Source organism: Indicator indicator, chromosome Z (genome assembly GCF_027791375.1).
Source record: "Indicator indicator isolate 239-I01 chromosome Z, UM_Iind_1.1, whole genome shotgun sequence".
In the NCBI taxonomy this organism is placed as follows: domain Eukaryota; kingdom Metazoa; phylum Chordata; class Aves; order Piciformes; family Indicatoridae; genus Indicator; species Indicator indicator.
The window spans coordinates 76,971,083-76,983,832 of NC_072053.1; the positions used below are offsets into that span (position 1 = coordinate 76,971,083).

The window sequence follows — 12,750 nt, forward strand, 5'->3', positions numbered from 1 at the left end:
CTGTCTGCAGTCTTCACAGGCTAGTTGAAGAGTCATTAACAATCAATAATGAAGCACTTTTCCTGTGTTTTTTATCTATTGCAAGAAACTACTGAAAGTTTACAAGCTGCATTCATAGAATAGCCTTTCTTGTCCTGCTTTTTAATGCCTCTGTGTTTTCAGTAAAAATACCATTCCTTGCCTCACGTAGTGAAAACAGCAGCTCAGAAATGAAACAAAGCTTTTGTGACAATTTAACCTGTTTTCATGTATTGTGGGTTTTGGAAGTTTACACTTTGATGCAAATGGTCTCCAGAACTTGCAGTGATTTCTAGTAATAAAATAGTTCAGAGCCTCCCTTCTTGACTTCACAGAGGTCGGCTGCTTATGTGACTTATGGTCACCCTGAATCTTTGCATCTGGCTTTGAACACAGTCAGGATCGATCCAAATTTTATTAAGTTTGGAATGTGATAAGCAAAATCACATGCCATGTCCCTAGCTGCAGTGAGCTCGTGGCAGGTGTCCTTTTCCTTCTCTCATTCTTGTTTCAAAAGACAGTATAAAAGATGCAGAAGCCAACTATTGCTTCTCTCCAGCTGTGAAGGTCTGGTTTCCATAGAAGGCAAGGGAATGCAGCTACCAAGCAACCATGAAAGGTGAAGTTACAAAGACAAAACAAAACCAAAAAAACTCCAACAAGACAGAGGAAGAGAGAAATACAGTGGAGCCATGGAAAATATCATGTTTCTGTCTCATGGAAAAGCACAAGCAAGAAAATAGAAGACCTGATGTTGTTTACTTCAGTCAGCACTGGACCAGAGATTTAGTGGATCTTACTGTTTTGATGCACTGAGAGCCCTTGCATAATTTTAGAAAGCCTTGCATAATTTTAGTTTTGTGTTCCCTGTAAGGTGCTGTATGACTATTTGCAGATTTTTTTTTTAATGCATGCTTTGTGTATGTCAGTTAAAAGACATGTCCTACTGGTCTCTTGTAGAAATGCATTGCCCTGTCCTCCAGATACCAGCAGGTGTAACAGTTCTCCCTCACAGATGTGGGCTGGAGCCTGCCACTTCTGGGACTGTGTGCCAGCTGAGCTGTCCCCAGGGATTCATCCTGTCTGGAGCTAGAGAAGAACTAAGGTGCATTTCATTTGGGAGATGGAGTGCAAACATCCAGGAGGCTCGCTGTAAAGGTAGAGACCAGCACAAACCCATTTCTGGGGCTTCATGTGCAGTATTGAAAAGAATCATACAGCAAACAACTGAGTGAGGACAGGTTTGAACTGGGAAAAGCATAATTTAAATAGCCTGTGAGAAGAGTCACCTGTGCCATTACATCTTGGCTGTCAGATTTACTTGTAGTTTGTGATAATAATGTGGAGTTCAAAGGTTGCTTGAGTGCCATCTTACAGTGCTTATCATTAACTGCTTCTCCTGGGATTCATCTCATAAGTCTGTTGTTGGAAAGCTGCTTGCTGTACAGTCTGATATGCAGGTCAAAATTTCAAAGCTGTGAAAGCTCTTAGCTTAAAGATAGTTAAATTGGAATCTACACTCCTAGTAAAATGGCAATGATAATAATGTTGCTGCTTTAGCACAGGCTAAAGCTGTTGGAGCAAAAAGCTGTGTAAAACCTCACTGATAAATGTCTATAGAGGGATGATTCATTTCAATTGTCTTTGAACTGACTGTGGCTGTTGGCATGCCCCAAGCACAGTGCACAAGAGCTGAGGCCAAAATAAGCTGACAGAAGTGCATGGAGCATAAAGATGGGTAGTAGATGGTTATATGCATTTGAGTATGGTTCTGCCATGTTTATCCACCTCTTCTAGAAATGTTAGCTTATTTATTCCCTTTCACACATGCACACTGGGTAGAGTTTGACTTTGGATTATAGGAGAAAACAGTTTGTCTGGGAACATGATAGTCACCTCTTCATGAACTATTGTGCTCCTCAAACTAGTGCTTCCACCCAGAACTGGGGCCCTCACCATCCACTGGGTGAAAGAACAGTACAGAAAACAGTTATGGCAGTCATCGTTCCAGGTCACTGCAGAAACTGAGGTGGGAACGTTTTTCTCTCTCATGGCCAGGAAACTTTTATCCCTCTCTTAAACATACAATTTCCCACTCTGTGATGCACCACATTGTTTTTCTGAGTCCTTTGTGCAACCTTGTGCCAAACCACAGCTTTCAATATTTGATGGGATCCTAGCATCAGGCTGCAAGCTGAAGTGTTTGGATCAAGATAAAGCACCATGGCTTGGGTTCAAGTTTCTGATATTACCAGTGCATAAAACCCTAAAATAAAGAGGCAGTAAGAAACTCTGAGGGTTATTCTTCTCTAGTAAAAGCGAACAGTTGTATTTCAATTGCTTTCATTCTTGTTATTGTCTCTCTTTACTTTGCTGCCAACATATTTGGCCAGTTCCAAACAACCATTTTCTTTCTGACTTATTTATTAGTATTTTACATAATTGCACATTTAAATGGAATTTGCCCCAGCCTACAGGCTGTGGTCAGAGGAGTGTGAACTGTAACTGGTAGTTATTTAAAAGAGTGCATTTGTAATAAAATTTTCATCAGAACGAGTTCAGAGGAAGTCAAAATCACATGTATTTATTGCTTTGCACTCTTAATTATAGAGGCTTAATTGCATGAGTTATGTCTTTACTGGAACTGTTTAGTAATAAAAATATAAGTGATACCACTTCTGAGTTGTTTTAAAGCCTCTTGGGCATAGATGAGTTCAGAGCAGAATGCATCCTTGTCCTACAAGTCTAGAGACCATTTATCAAACAGCACTACAGCAATAAAATAACTTGACCACAAATGTTTTAGGAGGCCCTATGCCAGGGAAATGAGGAAGTGCTCTAAGTTTGTCAGAGAAACTTGAGGCTTAAATGCTGGTGGTGATGTATCACCAATCCACTGTATCGCCATCCAGCATTGTCACAAATGGCACAAGAAGACTCCGTTTGTCCTACATAACACCTTATTGCAGTAGTTTTTTAAGGACCATTTCCAGCAGCTAGTGTCAGAAATCTTGCCATTGTTTCTTTCAAGTCATTTCCATACCATGCTCCAGCGAATTTGAGAGTCACTGCTTCTTGTACATAGTATGTATATCATATTGCAAGTGCATCTCTTTTTAAATCACTGATTATCAGACACAAGTGTTTTAATCTGATGTGTCATATATGGGCAGTGAAAGGGTAGAGAAGCCATTTTTCTTAATGATCAATCAACGTAATAAGTAATGAATGGGTAAGTAATAAAAGAAACAAATCCATTATGCTTTATTTATACCTTGGCTTATGGTTGTGTGTAGGAACCAGAATCTCACTGTGTTTGGTCATGTACAAAACTACAGCAAAAAATAATCTCTTACCCAGGAGAATTTACTGCTTGTGTGGGGACCTGTAGGCAAGAAATAAAGAGTGCTACAGACAGGAAATTTGTGAAAATATGTCCATTTATATTCTAAGCAACACAAAAACCAGTGGCTATAACAAGTTGCAGTCTTAACCGTTATAAAGGTTTTATTTCTGCAATCCCACATGCAAAACTAGTTTGTCTTTTTCTGGATCAGATATTGAAGCTCCACAGATCCACTGTCCAGATAATATTGAGACTGAGACCCTGGAACATCAGAACTCTGCAAATATCAGCTGGCAGGTACCAACAGCTGTGGATAACTCTGGAGATGAGGCAAGTTAAAATCTGTTCATTTGACTGGAGGCAGTCTTTCTATAGCCAACTATTTCAAATTAATGTTATGATCCAGTAAAATTTCTTTCATCTGATAAGCATGAATAGAAGAAAAATCTGCTGAGGAGTTTGTATCTTGAAAATTCAGCATTTTCTGTCTCAGGGTTATCCAGTCACAGAATACTCTGTGTGGTGTTTTAAGTGCAGAAAATCTCATATGGTTAATTTATGTGGTCAAAGGAAAGAATGTGCCCTTGTTTATAAAAAGGAGACAGCTGCTTTAAAAATAAGCTCTTAGAATGTGAAGAAGTTTAATAAACCTTTCTCAGAAGGAAGTAAACCAGTTCGTTAATCTGAAAGGCCAGCTAGAACACACTGTGGTAAGAACGAGCTTGTTTCAGCTTCCCAAGTGAGAAAGGCAAATCTGGTTTCCTGTCCATGCAAGGTTCAAACCCCGACCTTTGGCTACTATGGATATCCGAGGTCCGGAAACTGAGTTACAAGGAAACCTTGCTCCAGAGCTGTTTCATAAAAAGTAACATTTCCTGCAGTCTCAGACATGGTCAAGTTATAGCAACAGAGTGCTTTATCATGAGTCAGCAGAGAACAGTGACTCTGTGTGTGCTTTTAATTTGCTGTGAATACAAGAAGGTTTTGCACTAATTTGGAAACTTACCAGCTATCTGAGTGAGGAAAAAGAAATAAAGGTTTCATTTCACAGATTTTATGCTGTAGCATAGCCATGGTCAGGTACTATATAGCTCTGCTGTTAGAGGTCATTCATTGAGCTGTAGAAACCAAGTCATGGTTTTCACATAAACTACGTTGCTCACATGAAATCAGTTCTTCTAAAGAGAAGTTCCTTCAGGAAGTTCTAACTTGCATGAAAGAACCATAGACAAGCATTGTGTCACTTACTCTAAATCTAAGGTTGTGAAGCATATGTGGGTTATTGACTCATAAAAACACACAGATTAAAACTGGATATATAAGTCCTTGTAGTCCACAACTGTCTGCTCCACTTGTCTCAATGTCTGCTGCCATTGCAGCTGAAGATCAGGTTCTGAGATGGTGTAGTTCAGTGTAGTACAGCAAAGAAGAATCAGTCTTGGATTTTCTTAATGCACAGTGATGTTAACTGCAGCAGGTCTGGCTCCAGATTCTTACTGAGTAAACCCCTGTTGCTATAAAGAAAGCAGACTCGAGAGGGGATCAGAGTCCTTTGTTGCAAAGTCTGCCTTCATTACTCAAAAACGCTGTTTGCATTAAGAATAAATAGACCTGACATTGAAGATTATTATTTTGTAGCCACTTTTTGAAACAGGAATGTGATGGTTACTAACCAACTTTGTAATTTAAATAACAAGTGTTTTCCTGCAATAGGTCTCAGTTCATGTTATCCCAGCTTTCATACCACCATTTCTTCTCCCAATTGGTGAAGTTGCCATTACTTACACAGCAGCTGATAAGTCAGGCAATGAGGCAAGCTGTACATTCAGTGTCAAAGTTATTGGTAAGTGCTGGGGAAGAGCTTGTCATGGTTGAAACCTAATTTTTGTGCAGGGTGAGTCAATACTATATTTCTGTGTGCAGCTATAAACCCAGAGTAATTTCATCTCTCTGTAAATGCTTTGCTGATCTTCGGTCACAGTTTGCATAGAATATAATCATGCTCCCAGATCTTCTTTATTTTTTCCTTCCTGAAAGTCTCAAAAAAATTTCCAAAGTTCCCTTATGTGGCTCATGCAACTCATTGTTCAGGTACTTTTGTCAGACTGTTGTATTGTTCAGCAGTCCTGTTAAACAAGATCTACTGTGTAGAAAGCAAACAGAATGCAGAAACCATGAAGAGCTACTCATGTCCTTTCGCTCAGAATCTACCAATCGCAGCTATTTAGAAGTGTGCTCCTAAGTTTGTTATTGTCTTCTGATGTGAAATTAGTACTGCTGCTACCCTGACTTCTTGTAATTATAGATTTCATTTGAGTGTGGTAGCAGTTCAGTAAGCTGATATACCATCCCTTCAAATTCTGCAGATACAGAACCTCCTGTAATTGACAGATGCAGATCTCCACCACCCATGCAAGCAGCAGAGAATGAATACCCAGTGACATGGGAAGAACCACAGTTTTCAGACAATTCAGGTGAGATGCACCCCAAAGTATGCACGCAACAGCAGAAAGCTGAGGAAATCCAACCCATTCACACTTATAGTCCCTTAGAGTGTAGAACTTTTTGATTTTTTTTTTTTTACTTATTATCAAGAACATATCATTTGGAAGATTTGCTACCATTTCCTTCTCCATTTATCAAGGTTGGGTGTGAACAACCCTCTTTTTCTTATTGATGTTTTATGTTGTCTTTTAACTCTTCTAGGTGCTCCACTGACTATCACTAGGAGTCATGCGCCTGGAGATCTCTTTCCCAAAGGGGAGACAAAAGTTCAATACACAGCCATGGACACCTCTGGCAATAACAGGACATGTGAGATCCACATAGTCATCAAAGGTTTGTTGTCCTGATCTTCTAGTCAAGAGTGCATGGCATTGCTTTAACTGGATACCATAAAGGATGCAATGCTATTCTTTCTTTCATTTGGTCTCCATTTTTTGTTTTAGTTATTCCATTTTATGCTGGAATAATCTGAAGGTAGTCAGGCTATTTAATAGCCCCAGTGAATAAATTGTCTAAGACTGAACCAGCACAGCAATGAATTTGGCCCTGTAAATACAAATTAGATATAAAAGCATTGAAATGATTACTCATTAAGCAGTAAAACTTAAGGGAATCAATTTTTTTTCTTAGTGACAGGAACCATGTGAAATTAATTCACAGGTGTTACCGAAGTCTTACTTTGAATCATAGACTCATAGAGTGGTTTGGGTTGGAAGGGACTTTAAAGATGATCTAGTTCCAATGGCAGGAGGACCTCCTACTAGAGCAGGTTGCTCAAGGTCCCATTCAACCTAGCTTTGAACAAACACATTGTTGGAGCCTCCACAACTTCTCTGGGCAACCTGTTCCAGTGCCTCACCACCCTCATGAGGAAGAATTTCTTCCTGATATCTGATCTAAATTTGTAGTTAAAAGGAAAACTTAATGAAAATATTTCTGTAATCACAAATACTGTATCCTACAAATACTCTATCAGGTACTAGTCTTCAAATTGCTGTATTTCAAACTCCAGTGGCAGTGTTTGGGAATAGTTTAGCAGTAGCCTGGTCCTGCCTTTATGGAATTAACAAATAATACTTCCATGGACTTCAACTGAGGCCATATCACATTGATACTAGGTATTTTTAGAAATTCTCTCAGTGCTGTTTTCCTGTATGCATGTGTATTTCACCACATTCATCAGTATATAAATCTTCATATTTTTCATAGGTTCACCCTGTGAAATCTCCTTTGAACCTGTGAATGGTGATTTTAAATGCACATCAAATGAAGTGGGAGTTAATTGCACTTTGCACTGTGAAGAAGGTTACAGTTTTTCAGAAGGATCAAGTGAAAACTATTACTGTGCATATGTGGATGGTGTTTGGAAGCCACCTTATTCTCCAGGGTGGCCTGACTGCTCTTGTAAGTCTTATTATTACTAAAATTAACCTGCAACTCAGGAAACACTATGTTTAATGGAAATATTTTAAAAATTTTTACTTCTGTTTAATGATGAAAAAGTCTTCTCTGTCCTCTGCCTCCAAGCTGTTACAAGCATTGTGAAAGAATGCCTGGAAGCCCCTAACTATGTTATTTCAGAAGCTGTCTAAACCACAAAAATAGCAGTAAATTTGAATTCTAGGAATCACAAAACAGCAAAGATGGTAAAATAGACAAGGTCTGTAATTATTCTGAACTGGTATTTGAAAGAGTTTGTTTACACACAGTAACAGTGTCTTTTCAATAGGAATTTCAATAGTATTTGCAACTTACTGTATTTTCTTCGCGATGGACACATGCAAATCTTCAACTGTGGCATTTCCCAGCTTTGGTGACATTTTAATAATAAATAGGTTAGAGCTACATATGAAGCCTGTTGTGGCACCATGTTCCATCCATGTTGCCTTTCTCACAGCAACGGTGACCTGGTTCAGGCACAGCATGACGACCAACTGCAGGTCGCTTGGGTCATTAGCCCACTGACACCAATGTGGTGGATGGCAAATGGCGTTTATTGGTATGCAACACCGCATTATATAGCTTAGGTTTACAATGTAGCTTCCGTCTGCTTACATCAAAGGTTAGTGCTACTGGCTATCTGGAGAGGTGGAGAGGTGTCTTATCTTTCCGTACAGTGCATCTTTCCGTACAGCGCGACATCTTCCGACCGCCAGGCCCTAACTACCCACGCCAGGCCCTACTGCCCACATTTCCCCCCTCTCCATGCCTAACTAAATGGGTTAAAATATAAAAATGCTAAAAATATACGTGTAACAGTCTTAAAAATATATGTACCATAGTGTTATATAAAATGTACCAAATACATAAACAGATCAGCTAAAATACCCTACTCTTAATCTATGTTCTATAACAACCTTAAAAAATGTATATATCACAAACTTGAGTAAAAAAGCATAAGGCACTTTAGGCAAAAAGAACAGGGTACTGCTAGGGATAACTAGGGAAAATTTAAAGCAAAAACATTCTTAAAGCAGTTGTTGATGTTCCACAAACGTGATGTTGACCCTCCCTAGGCGGCTCTTGACAAACGACACAAGCCTATTCAGAATAAATGGTCCAAAAATCAATGTCATCACGATCATTATAATCGGTCCTGCCAAGGTAGATACCAGGGTGGTTAGCCACGGTGAATGGTTAAACCATGATTCAAACCACCCTTGTTGGGTGTTCCCTTTCTTTCTTTCTTTGGGCCAATCTCTCTCTCAATTCAGTCATCGAATCTCTGGCTACTCCTGTGTGATCAGCATAAAAGCAACATTCCTCTTTTAAGGCGGTACAAAGGCCTCCCTGCTTCATGAATAGAAGATCTAATCCCCGTCTATTTTGCAAAACCACCTCTGAAAGTGAGGAAAGAGATTTTTCCAGAGAGGTCATAGACTTTCCGATTTTTTGCAAGTCCTCATCGATGACAGCTTGTAGTTGAGATAGGCCTCATTGTTGGGTTGCCAGGGAAGTCACTCCGTACACGCCTTGGCCTCTAACCTGACTCAGAGTGATCCCTTTTCGTGGTGTGTCCCACCTGCACTGGGCTGGATTGTTGTCTGCTGAATAGCTAAAAGAAGCATCGAGGGCAATTTGCTACAACGTGGCCCGCCTGACCGCGTTTATAGCATGCCATCACATTAGCTATAGCAGTGTGAACGTCCGCCTGGATCAGAGCTAGATGTTCTTCCTTCGCGACATGTTTAATCATGTCCGCGATACTTGACCCCGCTGGCAGCGATCGCAAGATCTCTTTAGTTGCGGAGTTGCACTGTTGCCGTAAGCATTCGGCTACAACTGGACCTCTTGCCTCCGGGGGCAGGGCCGAGGAATCGACCGCCGCTTGGAGGCGGTCCACAAATTGTGTGAAACTCTCACTCTCACTTTGCTTTATAGTAGACCACGGTGACGGTCTAGCAATAGTTTTGGAGGTTATATGAATGGCTTCCTTAGCCGCGCGAGTGGTTGCTATAATTTCATGAGCCCGCATGCCCTGGGCTTGCGCCTGGGGGGTAGGCATTGTTGGGTCCTTGCCCAGTAGCCGCTGCAGGCTAGAGCCGTGTAGCGGGTGGTCCGCCCCAGTTACTTGAGCCAATTGCCTCGCGCAGCCATCCTCCCATTCTTGTCTAAAGACAATCATCCCTGCCCCGTTGAACAGCAACCTACAGACTTGTCTTATATCAAACGGGAGCATGTCGTCTCCCCCAAAAACACCGTCTATAAGGGTGGTGACTATGGCAGAGTTGAGTCCTTTTTCCGCAATCGCTTTAGCGATCGCTTGTATCTCCTTAGGGTTTATAGGTGAATAGACCCTCTGTCCCCACTCCGTTACCCGGACCGGGTACGCTAGCGGGACTGACGGAATCCACTCTGCACATACTATCTGTATTTTCCTCCAGTCCGTGAGAGCGATCTGTTCTTCTCGCACCTCTCCTTTGACTCGGTTGGGGGCATTTCGGCTTTTGGGTTTGTCTGTCTCCGTCTCCTCTCCCTCTGAATTTGAGTCATCTATAGTCCAAGTGCTGGGCCAGTTGTCCCAACTGATGTCCGATCCGGAGTCGGAAGTCGACTGGCTAGTTACTTCCGGATCCCGGTATCTCTTTGCTGGACTCTGGTCCTGCCCACTTCTCTTACGCGGACTCCGACCCTGCCCACTCCCCTTACGCGTGGGTCGTCCCCCCTTTCTTGGCTCGCCCCGCCCTCTGCTCGGGCTTTGCTCCCGCCCGCTCCCCTTGCGGGTGAGCCTTTTCCCCCTTCTCGGTTCCCTCCGCCCTCTGCTCGAATGGGCGTCCTGGTTGATTCTTCGTCCCTCACCTACGTTCTTTTTCTCTTTTCTATGATCTTCATTGTTCTCATCGCTCTCCTTCCCCTCCCATTCACGCGCATTTGTTGATCTTAGCGCTTCTTTCCTACTCCCGCCAGAGACATCCTCGCCCCGCCGTTCTCCTTTCTTCTCGGCGCCATTTTGCGGCGCATAGGGCGGTGGTCTGACCCAGCTTTCCTCAGCCTCTGGTTTCCCCGCCGAGCCCCTGGCTTCCTCCGTCAGCCCTTCCCAGAAAGATTTTGCTCGCTTCTGTCCTTCCGTGGGCGGGTCGGGGTTCGCAGATTGGGGGTTCGGAGGTGGGGGGGGGGGGCGGAGATTGGAGGTTCAGAAATGGGGGAGGCGGAGATTGGGGGGTTCGGGGATTGGGGAGGCGTGCCACCCTCCCGCAGATCTTTAGACTCGCGGTTTGGGGATCGTGGGGGCGTGTCGCCCCCGGGCCGATCTTTAGACCCGGCAAGATCATTCTCAGCTGGAGCGCATGAGGTCTGCGTGGCTGCCCCGACTCCCAGTTTGGGGTTGCCAACAAGCAGTCCTTTGCTGCTCTCCAGGTCTCCTGCTCATTTCTGCCCGTTCGTATGGCCTGCATGACTTTTCCCCATGATTTAAGGATTTTTCCATCTCCTGAGGACATCACCTCATCAGCTAATGCTTTGGAGCATCTATCCCACACTTCAGGGTGGAGTATCTCCACCGGCTGTGTGATTGCGCCCAACTGGACGAGCCTTGCTACAGCAAGGGTAAAGTCCTTGGGCTTGCAACCGATGCCCCACTGCTTATGTAATTGTGATACAACCTTCACAAGGGCTTCCATCCTCCTTGCAGGTCCGGGAGCATCCTCCCTACGGGTCCGGGAGCGTCCTCCCCGCTGGGCTGGTCCAGCCGCTCCGGCCGCTGTTCACCCGTCCAAGCGAATTTCCCGAATCCCAGCTGTTGATTTCCCAGGTTTCGGCACCACTTGTTGCCTTTCTCACAGCAACGGTGACCTGGTTCAAGCACAGCACGACGACCAATTGCAGGTCGTTTGGGTCATTAGCCCACTGACACCAATGTGGTGGATGGCAAATGGCGTTTATTGGTATGCAACACCGCATTATATAGCTTAGGTTTACAATGTAGCTTCCATCTGCTTACATCAAAGGTTAGTGCTACTGGCTATCTGGAGAGGTGGAGAGGTGTCTTACCTTTCCGTATAGCGCATCTTTCCGTACAGCGCGACATCTTCCGACCGCCAGGCCCTAACTACCCACGCCAGGCCCTACTGCCCACACATCCACTTCCATCAGAATGGATTTCTTGGTTTCAGCAAATGAGAGAGGTGTTTCAGCTATGAGCAAATGAGAGTTATGTTTCAGAATTGTCTATCAGTTTAAAGTCCACAACTTGAACACCTAGGAACTTTGATTTGCATAAGTTCTGGATGAGATTTTTTTGTATTTATCCTGGCAGCATTAATAATAGGACTTAGTATTTGTTGCTTCCCTCTCAGTAAAAAGTAAATACAGTGTGTAGTTGACAGCTCACAGGTTTCTTCCATTAAGAAAATGCTGAAGCAGATAAATGACAGACCATTTTAAATGTCTGTTAGTTTTTCCAACAAATTTGATGCTTGCCAAAGGGTCATATTCAGCTGCATTGTCTGAGGTATGACTGATCCTTTTTTGTGTATACAACACAGAGAATTTAGATTGCTGGTTTAAATGCAGTGCTTCTTAGCATAGTGTATTCCAGGTTTAGCCCGAATGATTTTGCTTTTGACTCTGAAAACCTTGCACTGACCAATAAAAATTTATTTCTCCATATTTTCCAGTAAATCGTTTTGCAAACCATGGGTTCAAGTCTTTTGAGATGCTCTACAAAGCAACACAATGTGATGACAACAATCTTCTAAATAGCTTCACTGATGCCTTTCAGAGTGCTCTTGGTAAAATGGTAGGTTAGTAAATACCCCTTCCTTTTACATACTTCTAAAACATTGTACCTCGTTGTTACTTTTACCAGCTAGCTAATTACATACAAGGAAAATACGACATTAACCTGTACATGAAAAAAATTATGCTTCTCTTAAAATAAATAAATAATAAATCATAGAATCACAGAGTGGTTTGGGCTTGAAGGGACCATAAAGATCATCTAGTTGCACCCCCCCTGCCATGGTCAGGGACACCTTCCACTATAATGAATAATAAATAATATCTCTCCTTTAAAAATAAAGGAGATTCACTGGCATTTTAATGTAATTTAGTTCAGTTTCCATGTGGAGTTATATAGGACACAATTTATAGTAGTGTCCAAGTATCTTAGGGAGCTGGCACTCAGTAGATTTTCAGTAAGCTTTCAAAGAGAACCTGTGCAGTTATGAAAACTTCAGTCAACTGTCCCCTAACCTCAGGGCAGGATGTGATTATGAAATGCATGAATTTTTGAATAGAATACATATAGCATATATCCATGTAATATAAGTATACAAATAGGTATATTCCACATTCAGTGCTTAAATTCAGACACTTAAATCCGTTAGTAGTGATTTAAATAATCTGCTCGGGTTTTTTGTGTTTCTGAGTTTTCACTCTTA

The 12,750-nt window shown here is 42.3% G+C and overlaps 1 protein-coding gene across 1 annotated transcript in view; it reads left to right on the forward strand.

The window, feature by feature from the left end:
• SVEP1 (sushi, von Willebrand factor type A, EGF and pentraxin domain containing 1) overlaps positions 1-12,750 on the forward strand; it is a 147,187-nt gene that overhangs the window by 64,453 nt on the left and 69,984 nt on the right. Inside the window, exons 7-13 of the mRNA XM_054397853.1 lie at positions 979-1,176; positions 3,576-3,694; positions 5,078-5,207; positions 5,731-5,838; positions 6,071-6,202; positions 7,079-7,273; positions 11,986-12,107. Coding sequence (XP_054253828.1) covers positions 979-1,176; positions 3,576-3,694; positions 5,078-5,207; positions 5,731-5,838; positions 6,071-6,202; positions 7,079-7,273; positions 11,986-12,107 — 1,004 coding nt within the window. The remainder of the gene's footprint in view (positions 1-978; positions 1,177-3,575; positions 3,695-5,077; positions 5,208-5,730; positions 5,839-6,070; positions 6,203-7,078; positions 7,274-11,985; positions 12,108-12,750) is intronic.